Genomic DNA, 17,212 nt, shown 5'->3' on the forward strand with positions numbered 1-17,212 from the left:
GAGAATTTCATGATAAGAATGATAAGGCTTATTAAGGTCACATCAAGGGCCTGATTGGCTGCAGAGTTCATACTCTTAGTTGGGCACTGTTGTTTGGACAAAAGGGACTGACTCAACTGGGCACAGTAGCTCACACTTGTAATCCTAGCTCCTCCGAAGGCTGAGATCTGAGGATCATGGTTCAAAGCCAACCTAGGCACGAAAGTCCACGAGACTCTTAATAGCCAATTAATCACCAGAAAACCGGAAGTGGTGCTATGACTCCAGGGGTAGGGCGGTAGCCTTGAGCTGAAGAGCTTAGGGACAGCGTCCAGGCCCAGAGTTCAAGCCCCATGACCGACAAAAAAAAAAAAAAAAAAAAGGAAAAGAAAAAAAGGGACTGACTCAGAAGCCTACAAGATGTACAAGATGGCTGGAGAATTCTAGGAAGGCCATACAGAACCAACCGCGGCTGTTGCTGGCATAGCTCTCCAATGTGTCCCAGGGTTTCGCTCCTCTGGCCAGTTTTCAGAACCCGTGGAGGTTGTTGGGATGGCTGGCACTGCAGGTTCTCACCCTTCTCTCCTCAGGGGACTACCTTCCCCGCCAAGTACAAACCTGGACCAAGCAGTACCGAGCCGCAGAAACCAGCACCATCCCAGCCATGGAGAGGCTCATCGAGTGGCTGCCACTCCACCTCCCCCGGGAGCAGAGCAGCACCGTGGTGCATGGAGACTTCAGGTGGGCACAGCTGCCAGCCAGTGGAATAGGAGATGGAAACACAATGGCAGGGCCCTGGAAGAGGGAAATCAAGCCTGCGGTCATGGTCCTTTTTACAAAAGCAATTCTTCCTCTTATATCATTCTTTCTCAGCCTTGACCCTGAGGTATTTGGGGGGAGCTCCTCTGCACAGTGGCTTCTCCCCTGCCCCCAAGATGTAACCACCAGAAGCACCTAAAGACAGTGGCCCCTGGACTTCTTAGCTGATGGCTCAGGGCTTTGGAGGAAGCCACATCACCTTTCCAGACCCAATCTAGACCTAAGAGCCCCCTTGTACCACTTTTCCTTACTAGGTATTCGTCAGGAACCAGGCGCCTCAAGAGGCAAGGCATTAGGCCGGAATTTCTGTGGCATACATGTCAAGGAATTTGCAGACCTGCTTTAGAATCATTGAAAGGTAGCTGTGTGGAGTGGGCTGCCTGGCTCTAGCTGTGGTCCACAGTAGAGGAATTCTGCCACCCTTACCCCCTGCCAAAAGGAAGCTGGGCAAATCATTGGCCAGGCCATCTCCTGCTGGCACCTCTGAATGGCTGAGTGTGGCTAGAAGTCAGAGCACCAGGTGGTCCCCATAGTCCAAGCTCTCAGCACACAGAGGGCAGGCGGGAGGAGTGGAGTGTGGGGGCAGAGTCCTCAAGCATCTCATTCCTCTGTGGCTTTCCAGGCTCGACAACCTGCTGTTTCACCCAGAAAAGCCTGAGGTGCTTGCTGTCCTGGACTGGGAACTTTCCACCTTAGGTGACCCCTTCTCGGATGTCGCCTACAGCTGCCTGGCCCACTACCTGCCGTCCAGTTTTCCGCTGCTGAGAGGTAAGAACGGAACCATCTGGAGAGCCAGCCAGCCCTGGCGCTGGCAGCTAGCCTGAAGGGTGACTGCATAGTCTTGGACTCGGGGTAGAAATGATGGAATGTGGGCAAGAGGGCGTAGGAGACATGGCTGGTGACCCACATGCCTGTCTAGTATGTCTAATAAATGACATGCTCTCACATGGCTAATTTCTACTTCATTTTTAAATTAAAAGTACAATGTTAGGGTGTGTCAAGGAGGTAAAGTGGTTAGGTACCTGTTACCTATCTCAAGACTCTGAGTTCAAATCCCAGTGTTGCTTGTGGCTCATGCCTCTAATCCTAGAGGCTGAGAATTTAGGATTGAGGTTCGAAGCCAGCCTGGGCAGAAAAATCCCTGTGAGACTCTTATATCCAATTAGCTACTCAAAAACTAGAAGTGGTAGAGTGCTAGCCTTTAGCAAAAGAGCTCAGGGACAGCAACAAGCCCTCAGTTCAAGTTCAACAACTGTCGAGAGAAAGAGAGATAGAGAGAAAAGAAGCTTCAACAACCCTATATGTTTCACTATTCTATTAAAAAAAAAATTTAAGCTGGGTGCTGGTGGCTCACGCCTGTAATCCCGGCTACTCAGGAGGCTGAGATCTGAGGATCATGGTTCAAAGTCAGATGAGGCAGGAAAGTCCATAAGACTCCTTAAAACAATTTTTTTGCCAGTCATGGGGCTTGAACTCAGGGCCTGAGCACCATCCTTGGGCTTTTTTCAAGGCTAGAGCTCTACCACTTGGACCACAGCACCACTTCCAGCTTTTTCTATGTACTTGGTACTGAGGAATCAAAACTGGGTCTTTGTGCATACTAGGCAAGCACTCTACCACTAGGCCAGACTTCCAGCCCAAGACTCTTTATCTCCAGTTAAACACTAGAAAACTAGAAGTGGTGCTTAACTTAAGTGGCAGAACACTACACTAGCATTTGAGCAGAAGAGCTCATGGACAGCACCCAGGCCATGAGTTTAAACTCCGGGACCAGCAACAGTAACAAAAAAGCATTAGAGCCAACAGCAAAACAACAAACTAAAACAAAAACCAGGTGCAATGTAGTAGCCCCAGAGAGAACAGCTAGCTAGCATTAAGATTTGTCCTTATCACCTTTTAAAATTTTATTTTTGTTTTTTTTTTGTTTTTTTTCTGCTTTATTTTTTTTATTGTAATTAGTAAAAGGGTTACATGATATTTGCCAGATAGAAGGTGCATTAATTCACATACATTGATACCCTTTCACATGTCTTGGTACCCAACAGGCCGGGAGTTTGGCCTAGTGGTTAAAGTGCTTGCCTAGCATGCACGAAGACCTGGGTTCGATTCCTTGGTACCACATACTTAGAAAAAGCCTGACATGGTGCTGAGGCTCAAGTGGTAGAGCTCTAGACTTGAGAAAAATCCAAGGACAGTGCTCAGGCCCTGAGCTTAAGCCCAGGACTGGCAAAAAAATAAAATAAAATTTTAAAACAATGTTGATTTTTATGACCTGACTTTTCCCCCTTTGTTTTGTAGTTTGGGCCTCATTTCCTGTTAGAAGTATTTCTTTGGCTGGGCACTGGGAGCTCACACCCTATAATCCTTATTATTTAGGAGGCGAGATCTGTAGGATCATGGTTCTAAGCCAGCCCTTGCAGAAAAATCTGCAAAAATTCTGGACTGGAGGTGTGGTTCAAGTAGAGCAAGAAGCTCAGAGCAGAAGGGCTGAGTTCAAGGCTTAATTTTTAATAAATGACAGAATTAGTTTACGTCATATAGAATTAAGTTAGATATTGGATTTATTTCCTATCTGGATAAATGTTAACACCAGAGCTAATCAGTGAAATTCCATTTTTTTTGGTGGGGGGGAACTAATACTAGGGCTTGAATTCAGGGCTTTGTGCTCTCTTATTCAAGCTTTTTCCGCCCATGGCTGGCACTTTACCACTTGAGCCATGCCTCCAGTTCTGGCAATTGGACATAAGGGTTTATCTGTTTAGGCTGATTCTGAATGATCACACCTCAGCTTCCTGAGCAGCGAGGATTATAGGCACTAGCCACCAAGACTGGCATCAGTGGAATTCTTAATTTATTGTAATTATCTTTTGCATAATTTGATGGGATTGCTTGTCTAATGAGAGAGAGAGAAAGAAAGAAAGAGAGAGAGAGAGAGAGAGAGAGAGAGAGAGAGAGAGAGAGAGAGAGAGAGAGAGAGAGAGAGTGTTCTACCACCGAGTTCTACCACCGAATTGCAGTCCCAGCCCTTCCAGTGCTATTCTTAACCTGGCAAACAAATACCTTCAAATGCTTGGTGAGAAAACGTATTCACTGAGAACTGTGGTTCAGGTGGAACCTGAGGCCACAGTCCTTCCTTTACCAATTATTTAGTCTGAAACCTTTCGGAGCAGCTTTGTGACTTGTAGCTCTATGGCTGGAGGTCTGGCCATCTGATGGAGGCTGAGCCTCTGATGTCAAGAGCCTCCTGGAGCTGGATATGCACTGCACTTCCAGGGCCTATGGAGACCTGCCGTGTTCAGCCCCAGGGCAGTGCAGGCACTGAGGCCCAGGTGGCTTTCCTTCGCCGCAGGCTTCAGTGATCAGGACGTGGGGCAGCTGGGCATCCCGAGCGCGGAGGAGTATTTCAGGATGTACTGTCTTCACATGGGCATCCCTGCTATCGAGAACTGGAACTTCTACCTGGCCTTCTCCTTCTTCCGTGTGGCCGCCATCCTCCAGGGAGTCTACAAGCGGTCCCTCACAGGTAATGGGGGGGTCATTCTGACAAGTGCTGACACCCACTGTTCTTCTCAACGAAGAGGCTGGTTTGGGCCAGAGATCTGGGCCCCTGAGCTCTTTTGCTCAAGGCTAGCACTCTACCACTTAAGCCACAGCTCCGATTCTGGCTTTTTGGAGGTTAATTGGAGATAAGAGTCTCACATGCCTGTAATCCTAGGTACTCAGGATGCTGACATCTGAGGATCACAGGAAAGTCTGTGAGTCTTATTTCTAATAAAAGACTCAGAAAAGGCCACAAGTGACACTGTGGCTTTAGTGGTAGAATGCTAGCCTTGGGCAAAAGAAGCTCAGGGACAGTGCTTCTGAGTTCAAGCTCCATGACTGGTAAAGGAAAAGAAAAAAGTCTCACTTTCCTGCCCAAGCTGGCTTTGAACCACAGTCCTTAGTTCTCAGCCCCCTGAGTAGTTAGGATTACAGTTTTAAGCTTCCAGCTTAAAATGTCATCTTGAAAAAATGTGGTGTGGCCATTTCAGAAAGCACAGTGTGGTGGCTCTCTCCTGTAATCCTAGATACTCAGGAGGCTGAGATCTGAGGATCACGATTCAAAGCCAGCCTGGGCACTAAAGAACGTAAGACTCTATCTCAAATTAACCTCTAGAAAACCAGAAGTGGGGCTGTGGCTCAGGGATAGTGCCCAGGCCAGAGTTCAGGCCCCATGACGCACAGAAGAAAGATCAAAAGCAGTGAGAGCAAGTTGATCTCTCGGTTGTCACGTGACTTGTCCAGCCAGGGGGCTGAGCACTAGATGGGATGTTTTCTCACCTGCTGCTGCAGCACAAGTCACTGGGGCATCACTGCAGTTTCCTGAGGGAAGGCCAGAGGGCAGACAGACCTGAGTTTGACTTGGAGTTCCCTGTCCATTCACTGGCAGCTTGAGCAAGTCACTACCATCTCTGAGCCTTACAGATTTAGGTGGTGGTATTGACGAGAATGAGCAGTGGTGGTGGTTGTCCTTGCACAGGTTAGCAGCCCAAGATGGCTGTAATCTCTGTTGTCTCTCGTCGTACTTAGGGCAAGCAAGCTCAGCGACTGCCCAACAGAGTGGTAAGCTGACTGAATTTATGTCTAACCTGGCATGGGACTTTGCAACCAAAGAAGGCTTCCGGATTTTCAAAGAGATGCCGGCCACCAAACCATTCACAAGGTCCCACCACGTATGGAGCCGCGCACGGGACCCGCTGAGCCCCACCAGCACCAGGAGCTATGGCTCTGTTCCAGAAACATCCCCAGCTCATGCTGCCAAGGGAGCTCTGATCCTGTCTCCAGAGGGCCTCTCCCCCAGGGTCAGGACTCTGTATGACAGGCTGCAGCGGTTTATGGAGCAGCACGTGTACCCCATAGAGCCAGAGCTGCAGCGGCACCAGGTCTCAGCTGACAGGTGGAGCCCTTCACCGCTCATAGAAGACCTTAAGGTAAGAACATGTCCGACCTCAGCCATTCCTCCAGGGCTCAGGCTCCCTGAAACTTGGCTTCATCCCCAGTTCTGGCTGTGTGGTCACAGACACACAGCTGGGTGTGGAAGAGGAAGGCTGTGTGTGGCTGGGAGAGCTGGGCCAGCCAGGCCTTTGGTTTCTGAGTGGCATCCATTATGTTGAGGTTAGAGGCCCAGCGCCCAAAGCTGTGAGGTGGTTGCAAGCCAGGAGCCCATGTGTGAGTCAGTTTTCTGGTCACTGAGACAGATGACCTGGAGAAGACTCAGGAGGAAGGATGGTTTGCTCACGGCTTCAGAGGTTTCTCTCTGCAGCTGGTTGGCCCCATCACTGTGAGTCTGTGGTGAAGAAGGACAGCATGGCCAGAAGGGTGTGTGGTGGTGTGTGTCTAGCTCACGGCAGGCAGGACAGAGGATGACATGCTAGCGGCCTTCCTCCTCCTTCCCCGTTGCCTGTTCCGTGGTGCGGTCCACGTTCAGGACACTAACTAGGGTGGGAGTCTCCCCGTCATCAGTCCTCTCTGGAGAGACCCTCAGAGCCACCGGAAGCACTTTGCTAATTTACTAAACATCTCTCAGTCCAGTCAAGTTGATGGTAAAGACTGACTTCCCAGCTGATAAGCAGTTAAGCTGGCTTTGTGCTAGCTTTTAAATTCAGGTGGTGCCCTTTGTTTTATTTATTTATTTATTGTCAATCATGGGGCTTGAACTCAGGGCCTGGGTGCTGTCTCTGAGCTCTTCTGCTCAAGGCTACTGCTCTATCATTTTGAGTTATAGCGCAGTGTTGTAGTGGTTAGAGGTTCTGATGGTTGGAGATAGGTGTCTCACTGACTTTTCTGCCTAAAGTAGCTAGTATTACAGGTGTAAGCCACCAGCACCCAGCCTATTTTATTCTTTCAAACCTACTCAAAAATTAAAGCGCAAGCCGGCACGGGGGCTCACGGCCTGTAATCCTAGCTACTCAGGAGGCTGAGATCTGAGGATTAATGTTCAAAGCCAGCCCAGGCAGGGCACAAAGGGACCTGAGACTCTTACCGCCAATTAACCTCTAGGAAACGGTAAGTGGGGCTTGGCTCAGGGGTAGTGCAGTAGCCTTGAACTGAAGAGCTCAGGGACAACACCCAGGCCCAGGGGTAGGGTGGTAGCCTTGAGCTGAAGAGCACAGGGATAGCACCCAGACTGAGTTCAAGCCCCATGATCCACCAAAAAAAAAAAAAAATTAAAGCACAAACAGACAAAAGCATATATATTATAAAGTAAGACTTCTAAGATCTACTACCCTCTATAACCACCATTGAAAGCTTGGTAGATTGCACACCCAAATATTTTGCTATTGAGTCCTAGTATTTCTGTTTCAAACTAATATACATTGTTATTTTTCTGTTGTGAGGAAAACAGTCTATTCAGATCTATTGCTCACTACACTGATTTTAACCCTAGTACCACACACACACACACACACACACACACACACACACACACACACACATGCTCAGAAGGCCAATACTTACACAGCAAACACCTTGAGAAAAGTAATGCCTACTATAAACCTCTTTTGGTTAATTACTTCTGATTATACTTGAATAATTCAGATACATAGACAGGGCGGCCAGCTCACTGCCTATCACTGCTGGTTGGTTCTTGGCTTCTCATGTTTACTCCATCCGCCTGTCCAGCCAGGGACAGCCACAGATCACTGTTCTTCAGACCACTGCTTCTCTGCAGCTTTCCAGCCCTTTCACTGGGTCTGAAAACACAGCTGAGATGAAATTCACACATCCTTTCTGACTGACTCGTTTTTTTTCCTGTGATAGGAGAAGGCCAAGGCTGAAGGACTATGGAACCTTTTCCTCCCCTTGGAGACAGATCCAGAACAAAAATATGGAGCAGGACTGACCAACATGGAGTACGCGCACCTGTGTGAAGTTATGGGCATGTCTCTGTACGCGCCAGAAGTATGTGCAAGAACAGCGGCTCCCCACATAGAAAGTCAGACACAGGGAAGCTGACAGGAGCTTAAGCTTCTTATCTGAAAGGAGGACAACTCTGGACAGTTGTCATCTCAGCGGGGGGTCACCCAGTGATGGTGGAGCCTCCAGCCTTGGTGCAAACGGAGGGATCTGCACGGGATTTGGGATTTCATCTCAAAAATGCATGTGTGCCTGTAATTCTGGCTACTCAGACAAAGACCCGGATTCAATTCCTTGGTACCACATACTTAGAAAAAGCCAGAAGTGGTGCTGAGGCTCAAGTGTTAAGAGTTCTCGCTTTGAGAAAGTCCAAGGACAGGGCTCAGACCCTGAGCTTAAGCCCAGGACTGGCAAAAAAAAAAAAAAAAATGCATGTGTGCCTGTAATTCTAGCTACCAGGAGGTTGCGAGCTGAAGATCGTGTGGTTCAGGCTTCCCAGGCAGGAAAGTCTGTGAGACTCTTAGCCATCAGAAGTAGAGCTGTGGCTCAATGGTAGAGCACAAGGCTTGATGGAAAAAGCTCAAGGACAATGTGCAGATCCTGAGTTCAAGCCCCAGTACCAGCATTTGTGCATGCATGTGCACGTGCGTGCACACGCACACACACACACAGACACATGCACACAAATTTCTCTGGGGGAGAGAACTTCCAGGAGTCCTCAGTGGGAGTTTGAAATTTTAACACGGTGTGAGGGTCTCTCATGCGCTCTGTCCTTCTCAGATGTTCAACTGTTCTGCGCCAGACACAGGAAACATGGAGCTTCTGGCACGCTATGGCACTGAGGAGCAGAAGGCCCGCTGGCTGGTCCCTCTGCTGGAGGGCAGGATGCGCTCCTGCTTTGCCATGACAGAGCCCCAGGTACCTCCCTTGGTCCATGCTCACTTGCCGGGCCTGCCTGGTCTCTGCTGGGGAACAGGGGCAGTGCCAGCTCCCATTGGAACATGCTCCCATGCAGGTCGCTTCCTCAGATGCCACCAACATCGAGGCTTCCATCCAAGAGGAGGAGGGCGTCTATGTCATACATGGTCGCAAGTGGTGGATTTCAGGTATCTGACCTAGAATTCAGCTTTCAAACACACAGCAGTGGGCTTGGGCATGCACACCTCCTGAGGCCTGGGGATCGGCTCCCAGGAACGCTAAGGTTTTGAGCTAGGTGCTCAGCCTGTAACCATAGCTACTGAGGAGGCCGAAATTTAGACATTGCAAGATTTGAAGCCAGTCTTAAAGAACAGCCTGCAGGGCTCCATCTCCAACTAAATAGCAAAATGCTGGACTAGACAGCTCAAGTGGTGGAGCAGGAGCAGGAAAACTGAATGAGGGTGTGAGGCCCTGAGCTCAAGCCATGACACCTGCATCCCCCCAAAAAAGAAAAAAAAAATCAAAGGGAGACCCCATCTCTGCTCTCAGCAGGGCAAACCCAAAGAGAACAAGCATGCCACATGGGGTGGCCCTGCCCCTCCTATGTGACCTGGGTTTGTCTTCATCATGATGGTCTGCCCTTGCTTCTCGCTCAGGTGTGTTAATCCTAAGGGCTGATAGCCCAGTCTCTCCCTGGAGTGTCGCCTCTCCCAGGTCCCCCAAAAGCATTCTGTACTGTTTCCTTGAAACTTCCCCCCCTACTTCTACAGAAAGCAGAGGTTATCACCCACATTTCACAGAAGAGGAAACTAGAAACTCTGGCTGAAGTTTCTGTGTGGCCAGAGGTCAAGATCTGCCTAACCTCAGCCTGTGCCAAAGCCATTGTTTACACTTACTAGAACTGAGCAGAGCAGTGAGGCAAAACTAATAGTTTTCAGCATGTTGTGGCTATAATTTCAAATCCACAATGCTTTTATACAATCTTGTTATGCTGAATTCATGCCTTCCTGGGATGAAACCTAGTTGTGATTTTTCTTCTTCAGTACTGGGATTTGAACCCAGAGCCTTGCCTGCTTCCCAACCCCATCGCACTCATGTGTTTCTGCATATTCATCCTTGATGTCTTAGTGAGCTTGCCTCGCTTTGAGGCCCTGGCGTCAGCTCGCGGGGCCTGTCTCTGCTCTCCTGGCAGGCATCCTGGATCCTCGCTGCCAACTCTGTGTGTTCATGGGAAAAACAGACCCGCAGGCTCCCAGGCACCAGCAGCAATCCATGCTCTTGGTTCCCATGGAAACCCCGGGGATACAGGTCATCCGGCCTCTGACGGTGTACGGGCTGGATGATGCTCCAGGTTAGACCTCCAGGGTGGGGCAGCCTGAGTGTGGGTCTGATGCTGGGGAGAAGCTTTGGTGACCCTGGCTCATGTCCAGGACCCACCTAAGGTGAGGGTCTGATGGCACTTGGGATACCATATTGTTGTGCATTTTAATTCCATAGTGAATGCCAACCATGGGTCAGATTTCAGATTCAGTCACATGGTATTTGTATGCGTTGCCCTCTTGTAAAGTGAGAGGATGAGCAGGAGTCTGAGATAAGGAAGCAGGGCAGAGCAGGGCAACCCTCCCTACCAGGTTCCTGCATGCACTGTAATCTCAAGGGAGGCCATAGCCCCAGTCAGGTTCTCCCACAGTGTGTGGGGGTGGCGTCCCAGGAGCACTGCAGCCCCAGCACGTACTAGGAAGTTTCAGCCTCAGGTTCCTTCCTTAGATTTGCCTGGAGACGTAGGGAAATAAGTGCGTCCATCATCTGTAATGGCTCCTTCTAGCTCCCCCTGACCCCACCCTGAGCAGGCATGTGGCCAGCTGAGCAGGAATCAACCCATTGAAGTGAACCAGGATGGACAGTGGCTCAGGGTGGTCATTTGGTCTTTCAGGTGGCCACGGTGAAGTCCAATTTGAGCATGTACGCGTGCCCAAGGAGAACATAGTCCTGGGCCCCGGCCGTGGCTTTGAGATCGCCCAGGGCAGGCTGGGGCCCGGTCGGATCCATCACTGCATGAGGCTGATTGGGTTCTCAGAGAGGGCCCTGGCTCTCATGAAGGCCCGCGTGAGTGTCCTCGCCCCCTGCCTTTTCTGAGAGCAGACCGAACCAGTAAAGTTTGCCACAGCTTTGACCCCACTCTGTCCAGGTGACCAGAAGGGAAAGCCAGGCTCTGTGGCAGCCATTAGGGAGGTTCTCAGGCCCAAAGGGTCACAGCCTCCTGAGAGACATTTCTGCTCCTACCATATCGACTAAACTGATGCTGAACTGGGTGCCAGTGGCTCACGCCTATCATCCTAGCTGCTCAGGAGGCTAAGATGAGGGGTTCAAGGTTCAAAGCTAGCCAAGATGAAATGTCTGTGAGAATCCATCTCCAAAAATAGCAAAAGGCTGGGCTGAAGGCATGGCTCTGGAATGCTAGCCAAGAAAGTACAAGACCCTGAGTCAAACCACAGTATTGGCAAACAAACAAAGCCCAGATGCCAAGGTAGACCCTGCCTTGCTTGTTTCTTGATCCTAATCTGGATTCCAGCATCTGGCCCTGGACCACCCTCCTCGTGTTCAGAAAACATAATGTACTGTGGGCCCTCCGGAGGTTGGAGGTCCATGTAAAAGAGCTATTGCTGGGGATAGGAATTCCATCACTGCTGTTGGTCCCACAAACATGGGCAAGCCTTGACACTAAAACATGTACCTGAGAAGAAGTGAGGAGAACATGAGCCATCAGGCGCTCATGGGTTACTGGGCAGAACTGTGCTATGCATTGTTTTGCTCCAGACAGACAGGTTCTTGGAAAACACAGAGTGCATTAAAGCTGGCCTCTGGCTGAGTATGACTGTAGGTGTTTGAAGTCTTCAGAAAGCAGCTAGCATTCACATGGCAACTCTGCTCAGAACTGGGGTGCACAGGCAGGGCTAGAAGCTACAAAAGACTTGCCACCAGAAGTCTACCACGGTACTGGTCCTTATGGCACAATGTGTGGTACAGTCTGCAAGGCCAGTGGATGATGGACCAAATAAACCATGATGTAACACACTAAAATCGGAAGATATCGTAGACATCTATTTAACATAGTTATTCACTGTATTTTCTTAAATGGAAAGAAAGGAAGCTACAAAGCAATATATAGAGTATACTACCATCTTTTTTTTGTCAGTTGTGGGGCTTGAACTCTTGGCCTGGGCACTGTCCCTGAGCTTTCCAGCTCAAGGCTTGCGCTTTGCCATTGGAGCCACAGCACCACTTCCAGTTTTCTGCTGGTTAAATGGAAAGAGTCTCTCAGACTTTTGCATGCAGGCTGGTTTTGAACCAACATCCTCAGATCTCAGCCTTCTGAGTACCTAAGATTACAAGTATGAGCCACTGGTGCCCGGCTATGCCATCATTTTTTTTTTTTTGCCAGTCCTGGGCCTTGAACTCAGGGCCTGGGCACTGTCCTTGGGCTTTCTCAAGGCTAGAGCTCTACCACTTGAATCACAGCACCATTTATGTATGTAGTATCGAGGAATCGAACCTGGTTCTTTGTGCATCCTAGGTAAGCACTCTACCACTAGGCCAAACTCCCGGCCCTCCGCCATCATTTTTTGCCAAATAAAATGTGGGTAGATATATACAAAGTCAAGGATAGCCACAACCATATGGTTTTAGTTTTTCTTTTTATGATGGGCCTGTGCTGTAGTGTTCAGACTAGCCTTGAACTCCTAGGCTCAGATGTCTCCTGCCTGAGACTAGAAGCATGTGTCTGCATGCCCTGCTCTGATAGCTACCAACTATTAAATATGAGTGATGAGATGATGGGATATTAGTTACTTTTTTTTTTTTTTTTTTTTTTTTTTTTGCCAGTCCTGGGCTTGAGCTCAGGGCCTGAGCACTGTCCTTGGACTTTCTCAAGGCTAGAGCTCTACCACTTGAGCCTCAGCACCACTTCTAGCTTTTTTCTATGTATGTGGTACCGAGGAATCGAACCTAGGTCTTCATGCATGCTAGGCAAGCACTTTAACCACTAGGCCAAACTCCCAGCCATTAGTTACTTTTTTGGGGGGGTCTGAAAATGGATGATAGTTTTTCTGTTACTAAATTGTTTAAAAATTGCTTAATTACGGGGCCGGTAGAGTGCCTGTCTAGCATGCACGAAGACCCACGTTCGATTCCTCGGTACCACATATATACATAGAAAAAGCCAGAAATGGTGCTGAGGCTCAAGTGGTAGAGCTCTAGCCTTGAGAAAGCCCAAGGACAGTGCTCAGGCCCTGAGTTCAAGGCCCGGGACTGGCAAAAAAAAAAAAGCAAAAAAAAAATTCTTAATTACACATATACATACACTCTCACACACATTCACTCACAGAATGCTTATAACCCTTTTGGCCTGCAGACTTTAAAATTTCCCATGCTGATGGGGCAGCCTTGACTTCCCTACTTTAGTCCTAGTAGTGCTCTGGGGGTTGGAGTCCAAGGCTGGTTGTGGTCAGCAGGGGGCGCCCGGCCCCCGCTGTCATGTAGGGCTTCCACAGTCATTCCCTACCTGCCACAAGTAGCCATGGGAGAGGCAGCCTTGGGCCAGAGCTGGCTGGGATCTGAACCATCCTCTTGCTTAGAGGCCGCTGCGTAAGTGCAGTTAACAGTTTCTTGGAGTCACGTGTCCTGTTGTCACAGCCTGTGTGCACTCTGATCCTCCTGGAAATGCCTATGGCTGGCAAATGGACCAAAAGCAAAGCATATCCCAGTCCTCTCATCCGCCAGTCCACACCACAGGTCACCACCCCCTCAGCGCCCTGTCTCTGGTACCTACAGGTGAAGTCCCGCATAGCTTTCGGGAAGCCCCTGGTGGAGCAGGGCACGATCCTGGCAGACATCGCCCAGTCACGTGTGGAGATTGAGCAGGCAAGGCTGCTGGTGCTGAAAGCTGCCCACCTCATGGATGTAGCAGGAAATAAGGTGGGAGCTGAGGGGCCTGAGCTTGCAGCTGGAAATCTGTCCTCTCGTTCAACAAACATGGAGAAAACGGGGCTTTTGGTCATTGGTGGCTCCTCATCTCTGCTTTTCAAGTGCAGAGAAAGGTGCAGTGAAAGAGGACAGTACTTAGTTTTATTGACTGGGTGATCCTGAACTTGCGTCTCAGAGCCGTGCAGCCCTGGTCTGCTTTGCCTCCCAAGGCTTTTGGTGCAGGAGTGAGACCTAGAGAAGTGGGCCAGGGAGAAGGACTCAACCTGACCCAGACAGAATTGCCAACAAAGAGGTTCATTTCCAAGGGTAACACTCCCCATTAATCAAAGCTCACTGGTGGCTCTAACAGCCAGGTACCATACCCACACTGTCTCATGCCCTGTCAGCTCTAGGTAGGATGGGTTCCCTCCCCAGCCAAGAGCCTCTGTCTTGGGCAGCCAGTCCACAGCCAGCTGTGGGTTCGCTGACACAGAGCTGAGGCGTTCAGGCACCTCACTCCGGTGCCCTCCACCAGGAAAGCTGTGTGTCTTGCTTTCCTGGACCCGTTTTCCCTCCGTCCTCTGTTGCTTGGAAATGGAGCTGCTGCTGTTGCTACTGCTCTTGTGTATGTGTTGCTGGGACTCAGACTCTGCCTGTGCCTGCTAGGCAAGCACTTTACACTGAGCCACCCCTTCAGACTCCAGCCCAAGCTGGTCCTCTCCCAGGCGGGCCCAGGTTCTGTGTCCAGCACTGTGTGTCCTCAGGGCTCCCTCTGGCATTGATTTTTACTTATGGTGAAATGTATTGTTCTCCAAAGCAGTCTGCCCTCCTTTCTAACCTTAACTTCTCCTCGTAGGCTGCAGCTTTAGAAATTGCCATGATTAAAATGGTGGCCCCGTCCATGGCCTATCGAGTGGTTGACCGTGCTATTCAGGTGAGCACCCACGAGTGAGCTGGCGTGTTACAACACTGTTGGCAGCAGATGTGTCACCCCCGGGTCTTCGGCTGCCCTCACACTGTGCATGCCCCTGTCCTTTCCCTCTTCAAGACGAGCGTACGCGCACCTGCGTATGAACTTGAGAAAGCAGGCACGGTGCCGTGACTGGCCTGGCTCACTCAGCTTGCTCACCCCGCAGGGCCCTTCCCGCCCCTCCTGGCCCTGACTTCCCTGGTGGCAGAAGCCACTCCGTAGAGTAGGCTTGGTGAGTCTGGCATCCAGGTGACATGTGTCTCCATCCATGTCTCTGGAGCAAGCGATGTCACACAGGTGTCGCCAGGGACACTGTGTAGATGTAGATGGCTGTTACCAGCGGTTTCGAGCAGGCTGTTCCAGGCCCCTCTGAGATAAGGGCTCACCCAGGCCTTCCTTCTCTTCCCACCCTGTTGTCTGCCAGGCCTTTGGAGCGGCCGGCCTGAGCAGTGACTACCCGCTGGCACAGTTCTTTGCCTGGGCCCGAGCCCTGCGCTTTGCCGATGGCCCTGATGAGGTGCACCGGCTAACAGTGGCCAAGATGGAGATGAAGCCTCGGGCCTAGCCATGTGGGTCCCAGCTCTACCATGCTGCACACTATCTGGCACCTGACTGCAACAGTCACTGCAAACTCCGCCTTTCTGGATCTACACAGAAGCTGTGACTTGTACTTCAGGCAGGAAGGAAGCAGCTCAGGGGAGCGAGAAGAACAGAGTGGAGAAAGCTCATCTTCAGACTCCTCTGGGCCTGGGCCTGGGCCTGGCTTTCTTCCTGACTTTGAGAATTGGGAATCGGGACTCACAAGGAACCTACGGGGGTCATATGCTGTGTTCTCTCCAGAAATGGGGGCCACCTGTCCCTCTGCTCCAACAAGGATCCAGATGTGAGGCCAGGGCCAGAGGGAGTGCTCTGGAAAAGTACAATGAGACTCGGATTGTAAAGCTACTGGCACCTGATTTTTTTCTTTCCAATGTCACATCACAGAGCACTCAAAATGTTATTTGGAAAGGGGCCCAGGACAAGGAATGGAGCACATCTAAGAGGCTTTGGGAACTTTCTAGATCACAGACACTGGGAATAAAAGCCCTACTTCACACCTGTTTTCCCAGCCCCTCCCTAATGCGCCGGTGCCCCCCCCCAAGAGATATTGGAATATGTGGGTGTCATGATTCCTGGTAGACCCAGAGTCCCTGACACTACTTCTTAGCTCCATATTTCTCATGGAAATGTCACCAAAGGAACTGCAGTGTTGGGCTGTGAGGTCCCCCAGCTTGCTGTACACTCTCCCAGGAAGGGGGAGCCAGCAGTGTGCAGCCTGCTGTCAGAGGTCCCAGGGAAGCAGCTTCCCCGGGGTCCCAGGCAGAGTTAAGCCATGCCACGCCATGCTCATCTCTTCTTCTGTGATGAGGCCCAAATCCATTCTAGGCAGACAAGCAGGCAGGACCCTACTCCTTGTATGCTGCTTTGCACACTTGACCACACTACCTAGAGAAACTACTCACTGTGGAGGTGAAATTCCCACCTCTAACTGCCACCACAACGCCTGCACACTGACACTGACACTGACAAGGAACTTGTGTAAACTCTTGACAGGAACCCAGCGGTCTAGTTTTTGCTTGAGGCCATAGGAGAAGGAAGTGGCCAGGCCCAGGGATGAGTTCTCTGCTCAGGGTCATCAGTTCTGTCACAAGGTCACTACCCATGGGGCCTAGCACTGGGCTAGGCTAGTCTAGAGGGGTGTGTGTGGGAGCACAGGACAAATAAAGCTGATTCATCTCCGGGGGCTGGATGCTGCTGACTCTTCCTGTGATAAAGTGGGAGTGATATGGCATGATATTGTTTTGTTTTTTTAAAGATCTACACTCTGAAGTTTACCAGGACTGAGAATCAAGGGGTGAGAGAGCTAGTTTGAAGTTCCCTATCACAGCAGAGGGCTCCAAAGGAACTACCCACAAAGTAACAAAAAAAAGTAAACAGAAGAGCAAAAGATCCAAAAGTAAGAGAGGCTCTGACCTGCTCCCAGTCTCCTGGGCCCGCCCCTCATTGGCCTGGCTGTGGGTCAGGCTGGCTGACTTGCCCAGCAGGGCGCATGTATGTCTGGGGAGTAGCTTGTTACACACAGGCTTGGTTTAGGATCATGGTGCCTGATGGGTTTTATTGGTGGGATTCCATTCTAATATGGCCAGACCTGCCTTGGGACTGGAACAGCACATCATCAGAACGTACTTTTCCTGTCACGGCACATTCTATGCTAAAGCAGAGGATGGGAGGACAGGTCCCCGGTGCAGAGAAAGGAGAACACTGGCTTTCTGTTGGGTGTGTCAGAGACGGTCAGACTGCCTGAGTGCCCATAGTTCTGTTCAGGATGCTGTCTTGGATGGAGACTCTCCCCCTCTACTTATCCTTACTCATCCTAGAGCCCCCTGTGGTCTGGGCTCTGACTTCAGATACTGGCAGATGATTCCATAACAATGCCAAGAGAATTTATTGTGCAGCCACTGGAATTGCAGTGCCTATCTCTAGAAAAAGGCAGGAGCAGGCTTGGTGGCTCAGGCCCGTAATCCTAGCTACTCAGGAGGTGGAGAGCTGAGGATCCCAGTTCAAAGCCAGCCTGGGAACTAAGGTAACTCAAGTCCAGGAGACTCTTCAATGAACCACCAGAAAACC

General features: G+C 50.4%; 1 protein-coding gene across 1 annotated transcript in view; it reads left to right on the forward strand.

Annotated features, from left to right (window-relative positions):
* The window catches only part of Acad10 (acyl-CoA dehydrogenase family member 10), a 31,746-nt gene extending 16,613 nt beyond the window's left edge, over positions 1 to 15,133 (forward strand). The window contains exons 10-21 of the mRNA XM_090320062.1: positions 570 to 720; positions 1,421 to 1,566; positions 4,148 to 4,321; positions 5,368 to 5,768; positions 7,600 to 7,740; positions 8,476 to 8,613; positions 8,711 to 8,801; positions 9,806 to 9,964; positions 10,547 to 10,719; positions 13,444 to 13,587; positions 14,432 to 14,509; positions 14,970 to 15,133. Coding sequence (XP_090176188.1) covers positions 570 to 720; positions 1,421 to 1,566; positions 4,148 to 4,321; positions 5,368 to 5,768; positions 7,600 to 7,740; positions 8,476 to 8,613; positions 8,711 to 8,801; positions 9,806 to 9,964; positions 10,547 to 10,719; positions 13,444 to 13,587; positions 14,432 to 14,509; positions 14,970 to 15,110 — 1,937 coding nt within the window. The 3' untranslated portion in view covers positions 15,111 to 15,133. The remainder of the gene's footprint in view (positions 1 to 569; positions 721 to 1,420; positions 1,567 to 4,147; positions 4,322 to 5,367; positions 5,769 to 7,599; positions 7,741 to 8,475; positions 8,614 to 8,710; positions 8,802 to 9,805; positions 9,965 to 10,546; positions 10,720 to 13,443; positions 13,588 to 14,431; positions 14,510 to 14,969) is intronic.
* The last annotated feature ends 2,079 nt before the right edge of the window (positions 15,134 to 17,212 follow it).

This window comes from Megascapheus bottae, chromosome 28 (assembly GCF_031878675.1).
Source record: "Megascapheus bottae isolate mThoBot1 chromosome 28, mThoBot2.hap1, whole genome shotgun sequence".
NCBI lineage: Eukaryota > Metazoa > Chordata > Mammalia > Rodentia > Geomyidae > Megascapheus > Megascapheus bottae.